Raw genomic sequence first — 25,720 nt, forward strand, 5'->3', positions numbered from 1 at the left:
GCATCTGGTAAGCAGGAATACCTGCATACAGTGCGTTGGCATAATCTAGCCGCGAGATGATAAGTGCAAGAACGACCAGAGTTAGAGCTTCTGTTGATAAAAATCTTTTTATTTTTTTAATTTTCCGTAACATGAGAAAGCAAGCTGACACCACAGAGCTGATCTGAGGTTTCAACAATAGATCACTGCTGATCTTGACACCCAAGCTTTTTGCCGAAGAGACTAGTGTAGGCGGAGAGCCCAGGGCGGGAGGCCAGAAGCTGGCATTCCAGGGGTTAAGAGGCATGAGTCAAGTCAAGTCAAGTCAGCACTTATATAGCGCACTACATACCTAGAGGGTCTCAAGGTGCTTGAGGAAAAGGGGGGTAATTTACTTATCGAATATCCAAGTTTTTAGTTGTTTTCTGAAGGAGAGGTGGTTCTGTGTAAGGCGGAGGTGAATGGGGAGAGAGTTCCAAGTTTTGGCCGCTAAGTAAGAGAAGGATCTTCCCCCATGGTGGTTCTGTGGATGCGCGGGACAGCGGCGAGGGCTTGATTGGATGATCGCAGCTGGCGAGTGGGGGTGTAAAAGGATAGGCGCGTGTTGAGGCATTCGGGACCTAGGTTGTAGAGGGCTTTGTGTGCGTGGGTGAGGAGACGGAACGTTATTCTCTTGTTGACGGGAAGCCAGTGGAGGTTTTTCAGGTGACCGGAAATGTGATCTTTGCGGGGAATGTCAAGTATGAGTCTGGCTGAGGCGTTTTGGATGTGTTGGAGTTTTTTCTGTAGTTTGGTTGTGGTTCCGGCGTACAGGGTGTTTCCGTAGTCCAGTCGGCTAGTGACCAGTGCGTGGGTGATCGTTTTTCTTGTTTCGTTGGGGATCCAGCGGAATGTTTTTTTGAGTATGCGTAGGATGTTGAAGGACGATGATGAGACGGCGTTGACTTGTCTGGTCATCGAGAGTGAGGAGTCAAGGATTGTGGTTCCAAAAATCCACAAACTCCTTCTCAGGGGTCTTACCAATAAGTAATCCATTCAAATGCAGCAAAGAAATCAACAGAGAATCTGAAATATGAAAAGACATCTTTATTACAATTAATTGTGAGGCTACGTCACCCAACTGCCTTAGCAATTGAATGAGGCAGTCTGCTGAATGGTCTGAGCACAGACCCTTTATACCATGCATTGTGCCCTAGGCACACATTTGAAGTACATTCCCAGAACGTGCACACAGATGCAAAACCCACTTTCAAGATAGGTCCAGGCCATAAACAATGTCCACATAATGCATACATTCTCTAGCTGACAAGGCCGGATAAACCCAAAACAGTAAGGTCACAGCCCATGTCATAAATAGCTCGTGGAGGCAGGAACAAGAACAGATGAAAGTAAGATAGGCACGTTTGTGTGTAGTAAATCTTTACAATGTCCTATGCTCTGATCTATAATCTTGATCAACTAAAGGGCAGGAACTGGTTTGGCAAGGAAAGGCCAGCTTCTAAAATTAACTCCAGTGCACGAAGAAATCCCTGGTTAATATGTATATATGATTCGACTGTTTGGCTCACAAACTAACTTCTGAAGCCTACATAAAAAGTAACACTAGATGGCAGTCACGACACATAACAAAAACCCAAGTTTCAGAAAAGAAAGTCTTTAAGGAAAGAATACATTTAGATGTTGTTTAAGATAACACATGCACAAGGAAACTTAATGGTTAACAAGGTCCTAATCAGTAATTGAAAAACTTAGACACCAATCAGCTAGGAAACTAGTTTTACAGAAAGGTCCGTTCCAGGTGAAAAAGGGTTACTCTCTGTAATTCATTCAGAGACAGAGAAACCCATGCTAAGGTTATGTCCTTAAATACTTGTTCTGCCACAGTGAAGGCCTACTGTAAGGGCAATCCACAAAATGGCTGCTATTCACAAAATGGAACCCGAGGGTTCAAGATGGAAACTCTGATTTCAGGGTGCTTTCTTCACCCGAATGCGACGAAAATGATTGTGCATAGTATACTCGTCATTTCCAGTCTGCTGATACCAAATTCGTCATGATACGACGATGTTTCATGACACTGGTCCAGAATTTTCAGTACCACAGACGCTCCTTTTGCCCTTACATAGGCAATAACCAAACCCATGTCAGTCTGAATCTAGGTCTATACTCATCAGATCATCAAGGTGTTGCTGTAGTATCATCTTATTACTTAGCAACTCTCTCGGGACAGGTCTCCTTACACACGTAGTGGCACAAAGGCCATATATGGCAGGACCAAATAGGGAATGCCTCTATCTGTAGTATGTGGTATAAGACCACACGCCCAACAATCAGTGATGTTCAACTACTAACTGGTGTTGATGAAAAAACTGTATAAAAGGAATTATCAGTAAACTCTGATCTCCTAACTATCCATGTTCAGGTAAAATCTGGACAGGATGCAAAGAAGTAGAAGTAGGAAGAGACATAGGTTGGGAGGTGGGTACAGGTGTGAATTGGGCAGCAAAAACAATCCCACCCATAAAAGCAATGACATGTTTAAAAAACACTAGAAAACATGTCATTAAGAACATATAGACAAAATAGTGACCGCTATTACAAATGAATCATAATTTTCCACAACCCTAAGCAAAAAGTAATTCCTAAAATTATCTTGTACATTTTATATAGCTTCCTATGCATTTCAGTAATTTATTATGTCAAGTGACACAGTGGTGTTCCTTATCAATGCTCTCAGATGAAAAGGGATACTCTTCCACAGAGAGTGGACTTTATTCTGCTTTTACTAAACAGAATAGTACTTTAAAACAATGCCAGCAAAGCAGCAAAAAAAATCAGTTTCCAAACTCCAATTCTATACAAGCTCACAGAAAATACCCAGAGTCCGTCAAAGCCTCTCCTGGCAGGCTTCTATTGTCCATCAAATCTGCTTCCAGTGTCTTCTTCGCGTTGGGCCTCTTCATTCAGGCTTTTCATGAAAATGATGTTACTCAGTATCCGTTGGAGTGCCCTCCTGGCAAACACTCATAGCTCATTCAAAAGTCTCAATGTCTCAAGGCAGTGCACCAGTGTCTCTTCTTTGGGGCAGACACTACAAATGATGTGCGCTTCATTGATCATGGGCACAAAACATCTCGTGCAGATCCAAGCATTACTGAGAAACAACATCTCAAGATCAGCAGCACTTCCAGACTCCAACACTCATCATTCAGTGTCAGAGGACGCTCAAGCTGCTCTCTCATGGGCACCAGAATGTAGTGCCTTTTTTCCAAACGTGGATCCTTGGGTGCACTGCCTTTCCGCTGGAGCAAAGCAAAAGAGGTGTGTGTGGCCAAAACTCGGGCCAAGGGCTCAAGGGACTGTACACTGTCAGAGGTTTTTCAGCACATAACAGGTACAAAGCTCAACCAAACAGGAGCTCCCATTCTGTGGCAAACAAGGAACCAGCTCCTCTTTCTCCTCTGCAACGACTTTCGATGAAGCAAATGCCTTGCTTGAGGGGTACCATTGACGGCGCGCTGATGATCGCTGTTCAGCCTCGCGACTTTCATGTTGCAGAAATTGTAGAGCCAAGAAATCTGTCACTCATCTGTAGTGGTCACTGATGGAGCTTAGTCTCGATCACAGGTCTGCAGGGTATCACTCTTCCTTTGACTCTGGAAGATCCCGCAGAACCTAGTGATATAGGAAATGTAACACAATTGTTAGTTTCCTTCAAATCAAGCACAAAAATAGTTCATGGGTTTTAACAAGGGGACTGCAAGCAGGTGGCCTGCAATCTGCAAGGGAGTGGCCACACGCCATGGGACAATGTTGGTCTAGGATGCACTGTCATTTTCAAAAAGCAATTCAAACATAAAGGCAGTAGGCAAAACAGTGTCTCTAGGTTTTTCAATTAGGTTTCCGTGTGAGAGCATATCCTTCATCATCTAAGGGTAGATAACTACACAAAAAATTCTATCTAAATGGATGTCTTCACATATGGTGGCATTGTCTAATGGGGTAAATACATATTTTCCTCAATGATTAAGCCTAGGTGTTCCTAAATTCCTTATCTAGAACATCTCAAAAGAGAAATTACATAATACAGATTGTCAAGAACATGAAGAAAGGTCCCTTAAAAAATTGTGCATCAAGTGCACTATGCAATACGAAGGCTAATGATCAAATGTGCAGACAAAGGACAAACACTAGAAAGTCCTGGTATTTGCATGATTAGAACACATCTGATCCCACCAAAAATTAGAGCAGCAGGAACAAAAGGGAACTGAGAAATAAAAATAGGCATTGAAAATTTGTCATGTTCAAAAGGGTAAACTTAAGATATCTCCTATTGAGATGGAAAACGTGTCTTACTATAATATTGGGTCAGTTAACCAGCCTGTCACTACCCCGACAGTCAGTCTGAAAAAAACATTTTACATAACATGGGGGGTCCCTGATACATCACTCTAGTCTAAAAGTGTGCGCATAAACAATACACCCATAATAATAAATGGGCTGACTGGTGAAAGAAATATGGAAAAGGGAAATGGAAGTAGGACACAACTAAAATCCCCAATAACTAAGCATGATGCGACATCGGTCAGGGAAGAAGCAATAAAAGAAAAATCTATAGGAAGAACAAGAGTTTGCTTGGGTGCCTCAGGCCTGTGACACAGCACCAAGAGTACTGGCAACTACACCATATACGGTAATCCTAACTAATGTTCCAGTTCCTTCTTCAGAGAAAAATGAAACCTGGTTTCCTTTCAAGGGACAAAGCCATATGCTATTTGGGAAACAGAACATGATTAAGTAATGCAATATAGAAATTAGGCCACCTTGAGTCACAGATCTATAATTGTATCCTTAGGTCCAATCAAGGATGCATGAAAATGTAGGGCTGCCTATTCCTTTAAGGGAATGTGCAGTAAGTGACTAACATCAGGTGATACGCTTTGAACCTGTATACCTTTTCGTTTTCTTCAATATCATTATAGCCAAATTTAGGCATGCACTGGTAAAAGTGCTGCCTGTCTGGTTCACAATATGAAAAAATCATATCTGTGAAATTTATCATTTATACCAAATCCATCCAACTGTTGTGCAACAATACGTATCGTTATACGGATCCTTTCACAACACTGGGGAACTTATAATAGTAACAACATAAAACAAAACATACAAAAAATAAAGCGGTGACACACAGCACCATGGCACATGTACTTTATGCACTGTAAACCTGCAGCCCAAAACCCCAATATTTGGGCCTGTAGGCCTGTACCCTCCTTTTGACAGTAGAACACAACGCAGTTGGAGTCCACTGTCAAATGTACTGTCTCTCTTCTAACATACAGGATAATCACGCAAAAAACACATTTCCTTTCAATTAATCAAACTCACGTGTCTTGTCTGCTTTAAATCACCCAGAACAATCCATGAATGGTCTGTAGGCAGAAGCAACAGAAAAAATACACAACACACAAGGGAGACATTTTTGCCCACAAACGAATATCAATTATAACTTTTAATCAGGAGACAAAACATGGTACACATTAAGAAAACACAAAAATAAGTTTCCATTACTTAACTGTTACCATCTTGTCAGTCACCTTGCAACATGAAGCCCTCATGTTACACTGACATTCCATATTAATTTGGGACCTATAATTTCCACTGAAAGAAATGATTCCTAATTAGCAAATCGTTTTTTTTTTCACTTAGGCCTGTAGCCTTCAAAATTTTGGAAAAGGGCTGCATCTCATTTTTTATCTAAGACTTAATGCAACACTTCTTTTTCTGTCAAATAAACGCAGCTGGCAAACATTCATTTTCTTAGCGTGGAGACACAAATGTATCAGTTCTGCAGAGCATTTAACACGACATTTGGAAAAGAAACCCCTTTGATTTTCCATATTAAATTGAGTTCTTTCATTTTATTGATGTTCTCACGGAGAAACCAGAAACCCTCCCTTGGAGGCCCGTTCAGAGGTCATTCTGCATTCCTCAGAGGCAAAGTCCTAATTAAAAGGGTCATAAATGTCAACACGACGGCCTTCTCCATTGCCCGACAGGAAAACTAAAAGATTACATCTCAACAGCGCGGCTCAGCCAGCCTCTGCATAACCTCAGCCCTCCGCCTCTGCCACACTGACGTTGTCAAAGCCAGAAGGCTCTAACCTGCAATAATTCACTGTATTTTGAAAAATAAATTCTCCCTTTTTTTTCTTAGGCGCTAAAATTATCTCTGTTCCCAGATCATTAAACTACATTTACTGTCAGTTTCTCAAAACCTAAAGACACACAGACCAGTTTTTTTTTTTTAGTAAATGCTTGTTGCAATCCTATGGTACACACTTCATCAATCTTAAATAAACAAACTTCCCGTAGGCCTAGCTGAAGCTAGAACCTTCAACCCTGATATTAAAACAAGCCTTTGTACTGGCACATTAACCCACTGAATCATAAGAAGGCACAACCTGCAAATATATATATCAAAACCTAAATGTATGTATTTGCTTAAGCCTGAGACACTTTTAAAGGTACTCTGAATGAAAGCAAAATGCAGTTTAAACAGTGTTTTACTCAAAATCGACTTTCATAGTTTGGGCATTAAAAAAATGAATATCCTACAATTTTCTTGCATAATATGCATTACTAGAATGTCTATTACATAACCCATGAGTCAGGCATTTGAAAATAATAACTTATATTTTACAAAAATGAGCTTGCTTGTGCCTATGCCAAGGGAAAATTATACACACGAATGCTTGTCATTTTAGTGATGCAACCTAACTTAAATCAAATTTTAATGCTAGGAAGTCATAGTATGAGTGTTAAGCTTTATAAATATTAAAAAACGATTTTTGTAGCACTTATTTTTTTAATAATTATTTTTCATAATTAATAATTTTTCTCTTCAAATAAAACCAATTATTCCTTTTTGTGATTGTTCTACATATAAGAGCCCACTGCATCCCTTGCCTATCATTTTGGATGCATTAACTCACAAACCTGAGCGCATATGCCTAACTTAAAACGCGTCACATTCCTGCGTCATATTTCTGCGCCACATCTATTTAAAAGGACGGTTATGCAAAATTCCACCCATGTTTAACTGGAAAAGTGCTGGCTAAATGAACATTCCTATCAAATATACTGCAGCTGAAAGGCTTGCCTGTGAACATCTAATACAGTGCAACTAAGGAAAAAAAAATGCTGTTTATTTATTTTTGCAAAAATAGACAATTTCGTTTTTTTCTTTTTGGGGCCTTATTTATATCTATTGTACATGATCCACACACACACACACATTGAGCTCATTGCAGACATAAACAGAAAGTGTTAAAACATTGAGGACACACAATACAGCGCTTTCAGGCATCTGTTTCATGAATTGCGCAAACGCCACTCACATACCGAAGTTACACTAATGAGAAAAAGCCACATAAACATTTAAACATACATCAAACCCACAAATCAACACTCAGGACGAAAACAGGACAGCCCAGACTGTACTCAAAACCCAACCATTGTAGCTGTAACCATATTTACAAGAAACACTTCTCAATAGTGTTCAAAAAGACTGCATAAATAGCTCAACAGACCACTGTATGTGCAGGAAACCAAAAATACACTCAATACACTAGCTTTAGGTGGCAGAACACCAAAAATCGTTTTGCATGAAAAATTGCATAGAGCAAAGGATCCTTGTTTTGCATTATGTCATATTTTAATTCCCTGGGGATACAAAGTCACCAAGGAAGAAATATGTTTGTATATCTAAACCTATTTAGATATTCCCTTTAGGGGAAGCCGGCAAATCCAAACGTATACAAAGTTGGCCAACACAAATCTCCAAATTCGCTAAGATCAGGCATCTTATAGCTCACTAATCTAGCCTCTAACTTCAAGGGGCTATCACTATCGATACACTTGTAAATATACAAAACCCTTGGTTATTGAAAATTGCAATCTTCAAATAAACTAAGGACCAAACAAACTAAGCAAAGAACCACAGAACCAAAGAACAAAGGACTGGGAGCGACCCACTTATACTTCAACTAAAACAGATGGAGACAAAAATCCCTTCATTACCTGCCTACACAAATTGCAATTCGCATATACAAACCTATACAAACCTATCAAAGCTATACCAAACAAATAGTTGTCCAAATTCTAACTGCCAAGTTCTAACTGCACTAACAGTCTCTTTTCTTAAAAAAACACTTACGCCAAAAAGGTTCCTCAGTCAGGAGTGACATCTTTTGGAGAGTTTAAGTCAGAACAATCAAAAATACACTGGTCCGCAAAGACAGAGAATCCCCCAGAACCTCTGTGCACAGTACCTCTTTTAGTAGATTTCTGTCTTGCCTTCCCCAGTAGATTTCTGTCCTCTGACAAGATTAACCCTTCAGATAGTCACTTCTTGATGAGCCCCAGGTTGGTCGCGCCATTTGTGGTTCCAAAAATCCACAAACTCCTTCTCAGGGGTCTTACCAATAAGTAATCCATTCAAATGCAGCAAAGAAATCAAAAGAGAATCTGAAATATGAAAAGACATCTTTATTACAATTAATTGAGGCTACGTCACCCAACTGCCTTAGCAATTGAATGAGGCAGTCTGCTGAATGGTCTGAGCACAGACCCTTTATACCATGCATTGTGCGCTAGGCACACATTTGAAGTACATTCCCAGAACGTGCACACAGATGCAAAACCCACTTTCAAGATAAGTCCAGGCCATAAACAATGTCCACATAATGCATACATTCTCTAGCTGACAAGGCCGGATAAACCCAAAACAGTAAGGTCACAGCCCATGTCATAAATAGCTCGTGGAGGCAGGAACAAGAACAGATGAAAGTAAGATAGGCACGTTTGTGTGTAGTAAATCTTTACAATGTCCTATGCTCTGATCTATAATCTTGATCAACTAAAGGGCAGGAACTGGTTTGGCAAGGAAAGGCCAGCTTCTAAAATTAACTCCAGTGCACGAAGAAATCCCTGGTTAATATGTATATATGATTTGACTGTTTGGCTCACAAACTAACTTCTGAAGCCTACATAAAAAGTAACACTAGATGGCAGTCACGACACATAACAAAAACCCAAGTTTCAGAAAAGAAAGTCTTTAAGGAAAGAATACATTTAGATGTTGTTTAAGATAACACATGCACAAGGAAACTTAATGGTTAACAAGGTCCTAATCAGTAATTGAAAAACTTAGACACCAATCAGCTAGGAAACTAGTTTTACAGAAAGGTCAGTTCCAGGTGAAAAAGGGTTACTCTCTGTAATTCATTCAGATACAGAGAAACCCATGCTAAGGTTATGTCCTTAAATACTTGTTCTGCCACAGTGAAGGCCTACTGTAAGGGCAATCCACAAAATGGCTGTTATTCACAAAATGGAACCCGAGGGTTCAAGATGGAAACTCTGATTTCAGGGTGCTTTCTTCACCCGAATGCGACGAAAATGATTGTGCATAGTATACTCGTCATTTCCAGTCTGCTGATACCAAATTCGTCATGATACGACGATGTTTCATGACACTGGTCCAGAATTTTCAGTACCACAGGATGAATCCCAGGTTACGTGCGTGGTCCGTTGGTATGGGTGCGGTTCCCAGGGCCGGTGGCCACCATGAGTCGGCCCAAGCGGAGGGGGATGAGCCTAAGATGAGGACTTCCGTTTTGTCAGAGTTCAGTTTTAGGCGGCTGTTCTTCATCCACTCGGCAACTTCTTTCATCCCTTCATGTAGGTTGGTTTTGGCGGTGTTAGGGTCTTTGGTGAGGGAGAGGATCAGCTGTGTGTCATCGGCGTAGGAGACGATGTTGAGGTTGTGTTGTCGCGCGATGGTTGCGAGGGGGCTCATGTATACGTTGAGTGTCAGGACCAACTCCGTCTTGTCAGGATTAAGCTTTAGTGTAAAGGTAGTATGCGTTGTAATGGAATGCGTTGTAAATGTAGTTTTTAAAATTTCGTTGTAATGGCATGCGTTGTAATGGAATGCGTTGTAATGGGTGTTGCGTTGTAAAAAATGCATTTTAAAAGTGTGCGTTGTAACGTCATACATCCGTTTATATAGGCAAGAGTCTGATCAAGTGACCTTTGTTGGTACAGCCATGTGGTAGTCAGTGCTTGTGGAGTTGACATTACTGTTGGTATCTGTTGTCAGTCATGGTCCCCAACTGCATTCCCAAAGCCTCTATGGAGGGAGCTGCTAACCTGCAAAGAGGTGCTGAAGGAAGGTTTTTACTAGTGGCTGGCTAGCGGAATCAAATTCTTACCTTTCCCCTTGGTCTTCTGCTAAGTCTTCAGTCCAGGAAAATTCTCCAAAGAGATATACTCACAAAAAAGAACCATAGGAAGGAAATATTATGTTCTTACTCAAGGAAACGGTCCTTGGGTCATTTGCAGTAATAATGCATTCTCTGGATGAGGCTAGATTTCTCCACTACCTGCGGAAGTGGTGGATTCCATCTAGTGAAGCTTGATTTTTTCCAAGGCAGCTCATGTACCCAATATCTGTTTTCTCACCATCCACTGCAAAGTCTAATAGTCTAAGTTTCATTGTCAGAATTGAACCTGAAAGACCTTTCTATGCACCTCCAGGTAGAGAATATAAAACCATATGGGCTCTGTGGGCCGATAAATTGACACCATGTTGGAATTGGCTAAACTTACAGCTTCTCTAACCCCACTGCCTGTGTACAAATAGTTTCAGACTTCTGTTTTTTGTGACCACGTCTCCTCTCCCTTTGCTGATATAATTAATAAACGCATATTCCAGTTTAGAAACATGGCCTTCGTCTACTGCTATAAAGTCTTGGGGCACTGCTTCTCAAGCAGAGAACGGCCCACCACGCTCAACATTTCAGCTGCCATCAGGAGCAAAAACAGAAGCTAATCTAACTTGTATTGAATTGTGCACCTGTCTACCCCTTCTGCCCATATTTTTTTCCTGGTGATCTGATCTATTTGCTTCTGATCTTATGTTGGGTCCTAACATTCCCCTTGGAACATTGTGGTTGCCAAGGGAGATGGAACAGAGGAAAAACGGGCAGGTGGAGTGTGAGACTTGAAGTGAATGCTGTTGGCTCGTCCTGTAACCGATACTTGAATAGAGGACTACTTATTACCTTGTCTTCGTGTCATTTGCAGTGGCGATAAGTGGTACTGAGACAGGACGAGTTCCTACTTTGCGTCCTCGGTTCCAGCTGATCTACAGAGCATCTTGATTCTACCTCCCTTTCCTAGCCGCCCACCTTGGCCGGAACGCCTCCGGTTGGCAGGCATTTCTCCGATCCTGCATCTTAAAGTGTGGGGATCCGCAGGTACTGTGCTTCTCTATTTCGGGGGCAACAAGGTTGCACGAGCTTGTTCCGTTGCTTGGGCTCACTGTCCTGGAGCTCGAGCGATGTGTGCGACGTCAACGTTCAAACGTCATTTGCACGTTTACTTCGACCATCTTGGATTGGTTCTTTCCGACTTCCTCCTCCGGCGGCCATTTCTATTCGGGCTGCACATCAGTGATTTGCACACTTACTTGCTGCGTTTCTCATCAGTGATACGTGAACTTGGGACATTGGCATTCATTGTCGCAACTAATTCGGCCATTATGAATTGGGCCTTTCCTAATTCTTCCTTGGGCAGCCATTTCAAGTCGGCCTGCACATCAGTGGTGTGCACGCTTACCTACTGCGGTTCATCATCAGTGATACGCACACTTTCCTCATGACCAGCAATCTTCACAGAATTGGGCCATTTACTTATGCGTCTCACCACCAGTGATACGCACACTTGTCTTATTGATACACAGACTTGTCTTTGTGTCGAGAAAAAGAAAATTCCTCAGCATTACTTTTTGCAGCAGTTTGCCTTTGATTCTGGTTTACGCGCCAATCAATTGAACCGTTCTCACATTGTTTCAACTGCTATTTTTAGTGGTGCTGCTCAACAGTGATGTGCACGCTTATCTTCTAGATCTCATTTTCTGTGTTACACATTTTTACCCTCCAGCCCTTCACAAGCCTAATCAAATAAATAACAGGGAGACCATTTTTTTTTAATTTACCATGCGGCATTCACTAGTTCCTTCCTCTGGAGTTGGATTGGGAATAATGGAAGAAATAATTTGAGGCGTATTTGGATGCGTTAGAAGGTGATTCCTTTACTTACTAAAAGAAATTTGCCATTCTTCAACATTCTTTAAGTCCAGATGGGCACAAATTCTTAAACCTATTCCCTCTGAACTGATCATGGCTAGGGAAGGTGAAGGAGATGGTGTAATTGCCGAGTATGCCGCAGCCATAAAAGCTTTAGACTTGAGGTTCAAAGCAAGGAAAAATGTTCTTATGGAAAGAAATAGGTTTTATAAATTCAAGTTGTGGGTGAATGGGCCGCTAGTTATGTGGGGCCTTAAGAATCTTGGCTGTTTCATGTGAGTCCAGAGACTTCAAGGATGTAATGATACTAGATCAACTGGGAGAGCAGACTAACAATAAAAAAAATCTGTAGGACTTATTGTCCAAGCCTAATTTAACATTGGCGAAAGCTGTGGAAATAACCTCTAGAATAGAGAGTACTGCATCTTTCATGAGCCAAATGACTGTGTCAGAGGAGAAAGTCCCACCCCATGATGTATTTGCTGTGAAATCTGTTTGTGAAAACAAAATGCAAGGGGATGCAGTAAAATTATCCAACAAATTCATCAAAAGACAGTCAGCCAGACAATTAGAGTGCTATCGGTGTGGTAGCTTATCTCATTCGGCAAATTCCATAGTATGCCCGGCTAAGGACCGCACATGTGCCAAGTGCATGCGAAAGGGGCATCTTGCTAGAGTTTGTAGCACTTATAGTAGAATACAACAACAAAAATCCATGAGGTGGGCTCTTGCAGAGGTGATGAGGATGAGCTTTCAACAGGGATGAAGAAAAAGTACTTTTGGTGGTAAAAGCTTCCTCAGGCACATTGTGTTGCATCGGGTCAAATGATTTTGTGAGACCATTTTGCATTGTGGGTGTAAATGGTGTTAATGTGAAAGTAATGGCAGACTCTGGGTCGCCTTACACAATGTTGAGTGAGAAAGTATGGTGTAATCAGTTTGGAGGAGTTCAACTCTCTGATTCGAAGGTTCATCCAGTAGGTTACAGCAGTAATCACATTGATGTTGTAGGTGAATTCCTTCCACTCTTAAATTTCAAACCAATTGCATGGATGGGGTTGTGTATGTACCCAAAGATGATTTGGGTTTGTTAGTAAGATCAAAATAACCTGGGCATTTTTGCTTGACCCCAACAATCCTACCCAGGTAGTGTTACAGAACAACTATTTGCCCATTCTTCATGTGAAGTATCAAAACAATTGGGAAACACAATATCCCGAGTTTTTAAAAAAGGGGTCTGGCATACTGAAGGGTTTTACTCACAAGATCAAGTTGATCGAAGAGTTCCCTTAGCCTTTCTGCCCGAATTAAAGAAAGAATTAAATAAACTTTCTGTGCAAAGAGTCATTGAACCTGTTGAGTCTTCAAATTGGGTAGCCCCCATTGTTCTGGCACGCAAGGCTAATGGGTCTGTTCCATAGGCGCAACTAGAGCCCAATTTCGGGGGGGGGGGGGCTGAGGAAAAATTTCGGGGGGGGGGCTGAACCATTAATCAATAGGCAGAGTGGAGCTGCAGGGGCTCTTAGAAGGGGTGAAACAACAGCAAGGTCTCATTAACATGTAAATGGTCTTAAAGACCTGTGAAGTGCTCAGGTGCGGCGGTGTGTGTGCCCGGGATGCTATCTCATCCTGGGCTGCCACACACAACGGGGGAGGCTGAAGCCCTTTCAGTCCAATGGGTGTTGCGCGTCATCTCCTCATAACAAAGACCAATTGAAATCTTTTTTTTGGGTCTGATAGAATTTTAGGCAAGATTTATCCAGACGTGTGCAGAGAAAATATGATTTGATTAGATTTGAGGAACTTACTGGAAAAAAAAATATGTTTGTGTGGGATGATGTGTGAAATCAGGAATTTGAGCTCATAAAAAATGAAATTGTACATGCCGTACCCTCGAAACCCTTCGACACACGTGATGAAACCATCATTAGGAGAGAATCCAGCCAAATGGGCCTAGAGTGCAGTCCTCATGCAACGCAGGGATGGTAAGGATGAAGTTGTAGCATTTGCCTCGGAGTTCGAAAGGTGCTGAGGCTTCCTATTCCGTGATCGAAAGGGAGGCTCTAGCATGTTGGTGGGGCAGCGTCCATTTTAAAATGTACTTGTGGGGTTCTCATTGCACTGTGCGTTTTGACCATAAACCCTTGGTCCAATTATTCACTACAAAAGGTATGGGACGAGCCACGCCTAAAATTGCCAAATGGCAGTATAGACTACAGGAATACAATTATAAGGTGGAATATGTTCCAGGTGCTAAAAATGTGTTGGCAGATTGCATGTCTCTCCTTCTCAATCAGAATCTGCATGGTAAGATGGAAACATTAGAGAATTTAGACACCTATCTTGTGTGTGCTGGTGAACAGCGTTCTGATGGTGCTATTTAGGAAAGTGTGCTTACTTACTGCGATTCTGATGTACAAATGAAGGAGGGGAAAGAAGGTACTCATTAAGGGTGGTCGCAGTGGAGATCAGATGGTGTGAAGATTGACACAAACACGTGTTTCATGAATTATCCATCATTAATGAACATCTGTACCGGGTTAATACCTTAGTAGTTCCAGAAGGTATGAGAAACAGAATTTTGGTTTTGACTCATGAGGGGCACATCAGCATGCACACAATGAAAATACCAATAAAAGAGAATTTCTTGTGGCCTGGGCAGGACAGGAGTGTTGAGCATTTTGTCAGAGATTGCGTCAATTGTGCCAGCAGTGATGAATTGCAAGTTACAGTTCCTAGTCCTGCGGAAGCGATTGCGGTACCGACAAGCCATGGAGGAAATTAGTCATCCACATCATTGATCCTTTTTGTACTTTCTGGGGGTTCGTTGGAATATGGAATTGTAGTTGTTGATTTTTACACCTGCTGGCCGTAAATTAAGTTTGTGCTGTCTGCCAATTGTTCTAAAGTCGTTGAGTTTTTGGAATCCATTTTTTTTTTAAAGAAGGCATTCCCGATTAAATATTATTATTCAATGAATGTCAATTCACATCTGGCCAATTTTCAGATTTCTTACATTTTTGGGGAATCAAGCATTCCAAGACTTCTCTATATCATCCCAGGAGTAATGGTCTTGTAGAATGATTCAATAGTTATCAAAGATAACATAGAGTTGGCTAGAGCTAGTGGTTTAAATTGTAATGAATAATTACAGAAACTGTTGTGTGTGTTATGCATTACTCCCAATGCTGACACAGGCCTATCTCCCTTTGTCTAATTAAGGGGCAGGTTGCCTTCTTTCAAGATGACAAGGTAGTGGATGGGGCAATTTACTATTTCTAAGCAAAAGTTGGCAAAATCTAGGAAAGAAAGGACATCAAGCTCAAGACAGACACCACCATTTTTTTCCTGGGGTGGATTGTCCACGTTTACACCAGTTGGGGGCTATACCATCACGGAGATATCAAACCAATCTTAATGGGTCACTTCTAGTCTCACCCTCCTGGACCGCCTTTCTTCCAGTAGGGCGTGCTCCCAGGCACATGCTTAGATTTTGGAGGTAGAAGTCTTTGCCTTGCTGATCAATCAAAGGAGTCAGAGGTTGTGCTTCTGAAAGAAAGTGGTGTGGGATTCTACTCCCTTTAGTTCTTGGTCCACAAGAAGGACTAAGATCTGAGACCTAATCTGGATCTCTGCTTTCTGAACTTGTTCATTTGGTCGGACACGTTTTGGGTACTGTTTCTGAGCCAAATATTGTTGTCCCTCTTTGAGGGCAGGGTGGAGGAGTGGGGTGAAGCAGATACTAGTTGGCAATTCTGTGTTCCTGGACAACCAAAACCCCTATTGCCATCTAGTGATCCTTCCCACCCACTGACTTTACCTGAGGTTCACATTGGGGTCTCAGCACTATCCATTGAGTCTTACCATTTGTGCTGACGACTGCACCTTGAGATTTTATGAAACTGGTGTGGCAGCTTCATTGCAAAGGTCAGGAGTCCATGTATTTACATTCCTGCGTGAATGGGTGGTGAAAGTGGAGTGTGTGGCACTGGTCAGAGAACAATATCAGCATACAATAAATCTCCTCCACAAGGTGGGCTTTACCATCAACATCAGAAAAAAACTCATCTCCTAAGCAGAGACTGTCCTTAACATGACCCACATGAAGTCTTTTTATCCTCCTAAGAGGATCCCAGATATTTGGGATATATTTCTGAGGATTTTGACCTTCAAACAGATCCCGATTCTGCACAACTCTGTTCTGCACTTGGCTTTGTGCATACACAAAGTGTCGGATGAGAGCACTTCAGTGATTCCTCAGAAAACAGTGGCTCCAACTTAAAGGGAGCCTCCCAAGCCAGATGCAGGTCTTTCTGTCTGTTCACCCGGATCTGCAGAGCTAAAGAGACGAATCCCAACCTTTCGGTCTGTTGTGTCTTCAGCACAGCAGACACAGGCCATTGTGGTAACTCATGCCTCCGCACTGGGCAGTGAACACCTTTTGGGCCACATGCTGGAGGAAGGCCTTTGTTCCACATCTGAGGATTATCTACACATAACTGTGTTGAAACTGCTGCCAGACTGTCTTGCCATAAACACATTTTTGCCTTTCATCTCGGGGCACATCATTGAGATCATTCAGCACCATCATCGTTCATTAAGATGGAGTGGGAAAGATGGATCTGTTACGCAAATCTTTCGGCACTCCGCATTAGGCCACTTCTTCCTTTCCTATAAAGGTTGTTCCAACTTTCATAGAAGGATGATCAGGTCAGTCAATGAACACTGACTGCATAAGTGGAGCTTAAACAGTGCTAGCTAGAGTAGTTTTGTGTCCATCCTGAAGTTTGGGACGTCCTATTGGCTGCCAGGAAATCCACTACAAAATCCATGTGTGAAGGGTGATGGAACAAATCTTCAGCAATGCAAGTCAAAATACTTGGATCTGTTTAAATGCTACCTTTTCAACTTCCTACGATTTTCACATGAGGGACTGATTGTCAACAGTGGCTACAGTTAAGGGCTTTTGGCTGTATCTGCCATTATGTATCTCCCTGCCCACCACTCCTGGTTGAAATTGCCTCTAGAGACACGTGTTCTAAAAGGTTTGCTTTACTTGTTTGCGCGCTATGTCCATTATTTGCCAGTAGAAGTTGAAGCTTGTGGCATCGCCATTCAGTCCAATGCACAGTGGCCCAGTTCAACGTCTTAATTTGAAGTTTGTATTGTTGATGGCAATACCTTCATCCCTTAGTCTGATATCTTCAGGCACTCTCAGCTTGTCCACCTTTTAAAACATTTTCTACACAGATAGGCTGGTCCTTCGTACCTGCCCATGTTTCCTGATCAAGGTGGTATCTCCCTTAACTTGGGACCAGCCTATTACACTCATCCTTCTTCTTTATTTATTTATTTATTTATTTATTTAATATATTTATAGAGCGCAAGCCTGTCACCCAAAGGGCATCCTGGCGCTTTGATCAGATCAGACCATGCACTTGACTGAGATAGTCGCGCAACCATTATTTAGGGAATAAATGCGTTTTTAAAGCCTTCCTGAACGGAAGAAGTCCTTGTGACTCCTTAAAGAAAGTGGGAGGGAGTTCCATAATTTCGCTGCAGCCACGCTAAAAGAGCGGCCACCCATCCTCACTCTTTGAAACCTTGGCACCACCAAGAGGTGAGCCGACGAAGACCGCAAGAGCCGTGGGGCCGAATACCATGCAAACATATTTTGCAGAGGGATAGGGCCCGAAAGGTGTACAGCTCTAAACACCAAGCATGCCGCTTTAAACTGAACCCGCAGATCTACCGGGAGCCAGTGCAGATCTCGTAGCGCAAGGGTGGAAGAGCTGGACCTGGGCCAGGAAAGGGCCAGCTTAGCGGCCATGTTCTGCACCCGCTGAAGCTTCCCTATCACATTTTTTGGGGCCCCCAGAAGAAGTCCGTTGCAGTAGTCGAGACGACTTAGTATGGTCCCACGGACTACTTCCGGCCTAGCATGGACAGGGAGAAAAGGCAGGACTCTGTGTAACATGCGTAGCAGCATCATACACGTTCCGATGGTTTTGTTGACGTGTATGTCAAGTTGTAAATTAGAGCCAAACATTACCCCCAGATTGCGTGCTGACTCCGATGCCGACACTGGTTCGGTAAAGGTACTGGGCCAGAAGTTCTCGGGGAGTACCCGCGGAATACGATCAGTAGAACAGTGGAGCACCTCCGTCTTCGAGCTATTGAATTGCAGAGAGTTAGCTCGTAGCCAGTCCGCTGTGGCTGCCATGCAGCGATGGAAGGTGCCCAACGAGACCGCATTATTCCCTTCCAAGGAGAAGACCAGCTGGGTGTCGTCGGCATAATTAAATAATTAGCTGGACTAAAGGGCGGAGGTACAGGTTAAACAGTATCGGGCTGATGGCCGAGCCCTGTGGAACCCCCTGTCCTATTCTCCTTGGCTCAGAGCTGAAAGGCGGAAGTGAGACCAACTGTTGCCTACCACCAAGATATGAAATCAGCCAGTCTCTAGCCCCCTCGGTGACCCCGCACTCCTCCAGCCTCCGGACGAGGGTCCGATGGCAGACCGTATCAAACGCGGCCGACATGTCGAGCAGCACTAAAAAGGCTGCCCGACCACTGTCGACACGCGAACGCAGATTGTCCAATACGGTCACCAGCGCGGTCTCCGTCCCATGTCCAGGTCGGAAGCCAAACTGGGCCTCGTCGAACCACCCGATGTTCTCCAGGAAGCTAGAGAGAGAGCGAGTTACCCACTTTTCCAGGATCTTGATCGGAAAAGGGAGCAAGGAGATCGGCCTGTAGTTGGAGAAACAGGCCGGATCCAAGGTTGGCTTTTTTAGCAGAGGTGACACCACCGCTAACTTCCAGCATTCTGGCACCGCCGCCGATTCCAAGGATTGGAGGCAGATCGAAAACAGAGGCGGAAGAAGTTCTGCATGAAAGGCCTTCCAAAACTTGGGGGGCAGCGGATCAAGCGGAGACACCGAATGAGCAACCTTACAAAATTCTTCAAAAGAAGGGGGGGGGGAAAGCTCAGCCGGGATAGCCTGGGTAAGTTGGCCGAGGCTCCCGGCCCAAAGGCGGCGATAGCCGACTGGGGTCGACTGAGCTGCTCCGCCGGAGCTCCCATACTGATCGACTGGGGTCGACTGGGTGAGCTGCCCGGAGCTCCCAGAACCAGGGCGACAATGCCCGTCTGGGGTCGACTGGGCTGCTCCACCGGAGCTCCCACACCGATCGGCTGGGGTCGACTGGGTGAGCTGCCCGGAGCTCCCAGATCAAAGGCAACAGCGCACGTCTGGGGTCGACTGGGCTGCTCCACCGGGGCTCCCACACCGATCGGCTGGGGTCGACAGGGTGAGCTGCCCGGGGCTCCCAGATCAAAGGCAGCAGTGCGTGTCTGGGGTCGACTGGGCTGCTCCCCCGGAGCTCCCACACCGATCGGCTGGGGTCGGCTGGGTGAATTGGGCAGAGCTCCCAGCCCCGGATCGGCAACACTTCTATACTTCTCATTCCACCATAAAAGAGCAGCTCCATAGCCTGTACCCCAGATGTGCTTTATCTTTTAGCAACTATAGCACTCAACAAGAAATAGGGGAGGACTAGTGCTTTGTGGGCTTTGTCAGTGCTAAAAAGAAATGGCAAGGCAGTAGCCAAACTTGCCCTTTCTTGTCACAAAATCGGGAAATGCCTTAGTCACAAAAAGACTCTCCATAGGATAATTGTGTTCTCTTCACTAGGGACAGGGCTTCAGATGGCCATGTGGTCATTCCTGCTTGCTTATGAAAAACATTACTGCTTTGCAGCTCAGGAACACATTGGCTGGTATTTTGCCTGTGCTTTGATGCATGGTTTCTTTAGTTAATTGCCACTAGTATTCACTCAGACCTACTAGGGTGGTATTGCTTTAGGACTCATTCATAGGATTCAAAATCTACAGGAAGAGGTATCCTTCAAATGAAAGTTACTGACCTTCTCTAACTTTTGACCTGCCTTTTTCAATGATGAGTAGTGCAGTGAATAATAAAATCTCATGGTATGCAAACATGTTGTCATGTTGTTGTCACTGCCGCTGAAGCTCTCACTTCCTCTCTGCACACCTGTTGGAAAGTGCCTCTTTTTGCATGGTTACCCATCTTTTTTTGCCTGATATCTGATGCACTTTGGCCCTGCTAATTAGGTTCCCAGTGCCGCAGAGGGTCTCTAAGGGCTGCAACATGTATTGTGCCACCCTTAGGGACACCTCACCTAACACATACCCACTGCCATTGCAGACTGTGTTTTGGTGCAGACAAAACTTGAATTGATATGGCACATATTGCTGTGTGTCATGCCCACAAACACTGCCTGTGGCATAGATAAGTCACCTTTCTAGCAGATCTCACAGCCCTAAGGCAGGGTGCACTATTGCATATGCCCATACAGTGTCTAACTCCATTCTTATACATTGCAGTGTGGTGTAGCTATAATAAGGGCATGGTCTAGGAGTTTGTCATTACGAACTCCACAGCTCTATGATGACTGTCCTGAATACTAAGAAGTTTGGTTTCAAACGTCTCCGCATATTAAAAACACACTGATGCCAGTGCTGGATTAATTACAAAATGCACTCAGAGTGCATCTTGGAGATGACCCCTAAAAATGACCAACTCCTTTGTGTCCAGTTGACGTGTCCACACCAGCCTGCTACACAAAGAGACATGTTTCTGACCCCCTGACGTGGGAGCTCATGTGGGTCAGGAGCAAAGCCTGCTTGGGGTGGAGGTGCCTCTCACCTATCCACAAGCAAGAACAGCATTCAGGACGGTGAGCCCTTTGTTATGCTAGCCAAGACCTCTCCAACTAGTAGAAAAGCCCACCACCTTGACCAGGCCCTACTTTTGGCTGCAAGGTCGGTGGGAAAATTTGTAGTCAGCAGATGTGTGTCCCCTCTCTGCCAGAACCACTCTTAAGGTGCCCTAGACCAAATTGACCCCCTCCTTAGGAAATCCACATTGAATGGAAGGTTTCAAGCCAATAAGATTAGGGAATGCCCCCCTCCCCGAAGGGAGGGGACATACTAAAGGTGTAATCACCCTAAAAGGTAAGTAGCCCATTGGCTACTACCTGCCTGTATCAGTAATGCCCCTAAACTCAGTATTTAGGGGGCACCCCTGAACCTTGATCCTCAGATTCCTGCAACCTATAAAGAAGAAGGATGAAGAAGACGCCATGCAGCAAAGTCTGAAGATTATGACTGGCTTGACCCCAGCCCTACAGGCCTGTCTTCAGCTTAAAGAGCCTGCGAAGAACACTATGCCTGTTCTGTAGCCAGCGACTTCCAGAAACTAGAGAAAAATTGCCCAGATATCTCGAGGACAACGGCCCTGTCCAGAAGAATCCAACTACAAGTCTCCAGATCCAGCAGGAACTGCCATTTCTGCTTATTCTTCACTCGAGGCCCATGGCCCACGTCTGATTGGCTCACCTGTCCAGCGAAGTCTTCCCAGAGATACTGACCTCAAATTAAGCTTTTGTGGACTTCACGAAGTAGCCTGCATCCTCCTCTTGAAGGGCCCCCCCTCCATCTGGCCTATGTAATGATACTCCAGTGATTAAAGGCACCTCTGCATCCTTTGCCCCCTGACTTTGGGGAGCCATGATGATGGTGCCCAGGCCTTCATTGACACCTCTACATACTTGCCTAGCTGTTTGTCAACTTTGTCCAGCCTCTTGGTCCGAGCCTACAGCCTCTAAGTGCAACAGAAATTCCCCTTCGGTTGCATTGGGCGCCTATTTGCAACCGTCCGCCACTGGTGGTGTTTGGTTGGTGCTGCCTTATGGGCCCCTTGTGCTTGCTTTAACAACCAGAGCCTGTGCCCTGAAACCGCAGATACTTACCTGAAAACCGCACCTCTTTAGGGTGCCCCTAATCTCCATTGACTAACATTCGGCCCAGTGACCTCTGCACATGGCTGCCACAGTGCCGCTGTTGGTGCAGTACCGGCCTTGATCTGACCCTTTCACAGTGCTGGTCCAAACCACGCAGATTGGATGTGTAAGTTGAGAACTTACCTGTAACTGCATATACTTGTTTTCCTTCCTTAAGATTGCATTGCATTTCTGTCTATTGCACTAAATGTCTATCTCTTACATTTGCTAAGTTTGCTACTGTTTATTTGACATTGTCAAAGTATTTTCAATACGCTTGTAAAGTACTTTTAGGTCTTTGCAACTCAATACCTACTGCATTTAAAAAGTGTTGCTATTCTTAAAAACTGTTACTTACCTGCAACTGAGTTCATCTTGGTTCTGAAAATAAAATAACAAAGTAATAACTTTTTATACAAAACAATTGGTCTTTGATTCACACTTTGAGTGTGTGTAATCACGTTTGCCTGCTTGTGTACAACAAATGCTTAACACAGCACTCTAATAAGCCTAAATACTTGACCACACTACCACAAATAGAGCTTTTAGTATTATCTACTTAAGTCTTTGGGGATCCACTGGACTCCGTGCACACTATACCTTACTCTGGTATAGTATATACAGAGCCAACTTCCTACAACACCTCAATGGGGAATGGAAAATATATTGGGAACTCGTACCAATGTGCTGGTTGGTACCTATTCTACTGTAATGAAGTGACATCTGGTGGTCAGAGCCACAGCTGATGCTGAAATTTTACTACCTGGTGGCGGTAGACAGCTACTACTGGGGAATTGTTTTCTAGACAAATTTGAAACCTGAAGGGATTTTCTTAAGGAGTTGAATCTGCGAGATAAAAGTCCTGATGGGAACACAGTTACCAGTGGTAGGTAACTTTTTTATCCGTTATTAAACACCCCCGAGAATGGTCTGGATAGATTGTCTGAACATCAGGAATGGCGGCACTTTTATTTAAATTATGAAAACAGTTAATTTCATATCATACTGGCATGGCTATTACACGATCAAGTGATCAGGGCACCTACCTGCACTAAAGAAAGCAGGTCTGACCTCTGTCTCTTGTTTACCAGCACCATGAATGTTTAACAAAGATTTTTCTCCTAGTGGAGTTGTGTAAGTATGACACAAGTGGCATCACGAATGGCTTTTTTGTTTATGGTGTCCCCTCACAGAAGGATGCATGTGCCCCTGAGGGATTTTCTCAGGCATGCATTGTTTCTTTTCATATCTAGACAGCAGTATAATGGTTGCTCTCCAACATAGTAATGCCCACCGCCTTAATATGAAGAATTTGCTGCTGGTGGCTATGATAGGCTGGACGTTCAGGTGTAAGAGGTGCTTTCACACAAGTTTAAAATTGAACCTTTTGGGTGCAAAACCATGATTTTTCTTGTAATATTTGATCTAGAAAAGGGGCCATAAACCTGTCAACTCTTCCCACAGGCTATACATGCTATGTGCAGGGCAGCTGAGGAGGAGAGAACACATTTTCTTGAGAAGCAGAAGACCTTTGAGGAGGACAGAGAGAACTTCAGGACCGCCCTCAGGCAGGCAGAACTGCTGCTGGACCAATGAGGTGCTCTTGGTGGCAGGATGCTGCTGACCTGTTGATGCTCACTTGGCAACCTATCGAGAAGTGCGATGAAATTTGTTGGAGAAAAGAATATTAAAATGTATGAGTTATCCTGATCACCCATGGTTTTTAATTTCGTTGTATGAATTTTCCAACAGTGGAATCTAATTCACAGACAATGGGCTCCTTTATCACTGTAAAAACTATTTTTCAGAGTTAATGGATGCATGCTTACGAAGGAGTGGGTACGGTATTTCTTGGTCCGTACTGTGCAAACTGGACACATCTGACTACATGCAGTCTTGTGCGTCCCCAAAATCTGTGTATTATACTTCAAACAATTGTACAAAGTGGACTGGAGCAGTAAGATGAATCACCTGGATGTAAAAGTTTTACTGTAACATTAGAGAAATGTTTGTATCCTTATTTTTGATGGAAACCAATAATCTAGATTTTTTGACTGAAGGTACTAGTACTGTAAAAGGTATAATATAGAAATCCCAAATGTTTGGTATTAAAGCCTCAACAAAGAGAGTTTGGTGTGTGAATACGATCAAAATGGTTATTAAAGACTGCATTTCACAATTGCAACATTAAAATATCTCAGTGTGTGCTGATAGAAATTAAGGGAGCCTTCAGAGACATACAAGTGACTGTGGGTACAATTTAGTGTCGTCATCTCCACCATAGTTTATCTATTAGCTGGACTTCTTCCAGTGTCGTCACAGGTTATGAACGTGTGTGTGTCTTGCAATTGCTTCAATGTATATAGTGTTTTGTTTAAGCTGCATTTTCTTTTTCCTTGCTTGCAAGTTTGTATCTATGCCTAATAAGTTGCTCCTACATGTTTCCTTGTATTTGCAAGTGTAAAACATTTTTAAATTAAGGTAACAGCACAATAAGCAATCTGATTCTCACAGAAAACTGACATGGTCGAAAATATAAATTGTCTATCCCCAGCTCAGATATATATATATATATATTACCTACTGGCGGTCGCCAGTAGGTATATATAGTTAGGATTTTTTCTCTATGGGATTTTTGAAAATTCTATGTCTAATAACTTTGGCGTTTGTGGACGGAATTGGCTGAAATTCTCAGGAAAATGGCACATTTTGTTTCTGAGCAGCCCTTGAAAATTTGGGGGAGGTTCGTCAAGGGGGGGCCGAGAAAAAAGGGGGGTCCCAAAACGTGTTTTTAACATTGAGTTTTCCATAGGGCGGTTGGCCTCACTTTTAGCCCGAACGGCTGAATGGATTTGCACGAAACTTGGCAAAATTGTAGGGACTGGTAGCCCGATGTGCCTTTTGTAGGTCTCAATATATGTGCTTCAGTGGATTTTGAGAAATTAACGTTCAAAAAAAGATATATATCTGTAACAGCGGACCGGGCAGCGCTCCGGTTCGCGGACTTTACGCGTTACGGAGCTTTGTGAAGCGAAGCTGATTGGTTCTCTGGCGTCTGTGAACATTCCAAACAGTCCGTAGCGGCCGCCATCTTGTCTCTCGGTAGGATCGAGAGACAAGCGGAGGCCAAAGCGAAGGGGCAAATGACCATAAGGGGGCATAGTAGATCCTCCCTGACCCTCTAGGTTTGATGTGGAGGTTTTAAAAGGGTCCCGCGGGGCAAAAAAAATAATAATAATAATAATGGAACGGCTGAATGGATTTGCACGAAATTGGCAAAATTGTAGGGACTGGTAGCCCGATGTGCCTTTGCTAGGTCTCAATATATGTGCTCCAGTGGATTTTGAGAAATTAATGTTCAAAAAAAGATATATATCTATAACAGCGCTCCGCTTCGCGTACTTTTCGCGTTACGGAGCTTTGCGAAGCTGATTGGTTCTTCGGCGTCTGTAAACATTCCAAACAGTCCGTAGCGGCCGCCATCTTGTCTCTCGGTAGGATCGAGAGACAAGAGGAGGCCAAAGCGAAGGGGAAAATGACCATAAGGGGGCATAGTAGATCCTCCCTGACCCCCTAGGTTTGATGTGGAGGCTTTAAAAGGGTCTCGCAGGGCTGAGTTTAGGGGCAATATCGTTTTTTAAGTTTTTTTGCGAGGAGTGCGCCCGGTTCGCGAACCGGGAAGCGTTGTGGGGAGCGTACTTTCTTGAAAATTAGTGAAAAAA

At 43.5% G+C, this 25,720-nt stretch overlaps 1 protein-coding gene across 2 annotated transcripts in view; it reads left to right on the plus strand.

The window, feature by feature from the left end:
• KNSTRN (kinetochore localized astrin (SPAG5) binding protein) overlaps positions 1-24,191 on the plus strand; it is a 111,978-nt gene extending 87,787 nt beyond the window's left edge. Inside the window, exon 9 of one of the 2 annotated variants that reach the window (XM_078659800.1) lies at positions 23,463-24,191. In XM_078659800.1, coding sequence (XP_078515926.1) covers positions 23,463-23,594 — 132 coding nt within the window. In that variant the 3' untranslated portion in view covers positions 23,595-24,191. The remainder of the gene's footprint in view (positions 1-23,462) is intronic. The other variant, XM_078659801.1, reaches the window with a different exon arrangement.
• The last annotated feature ends 1,529 nt before the right edge of the window (positions 24,192-25,720 follow it).

Source organism: Lissotriton helveticus, chromosome 9, assembly GCF_964261635.1.
Source record: "Lissotriton helveticus chromosome 9, aLisHel1.1, whole genome shotgun sequence".
Classification (NCBI taxonomy): domain Eukaryota; kingdom Metazoa; phylum Chordata; class Amphibia; order Caudata; family Salamandridae; genus Lissotriton; species Lissotriton helveticus.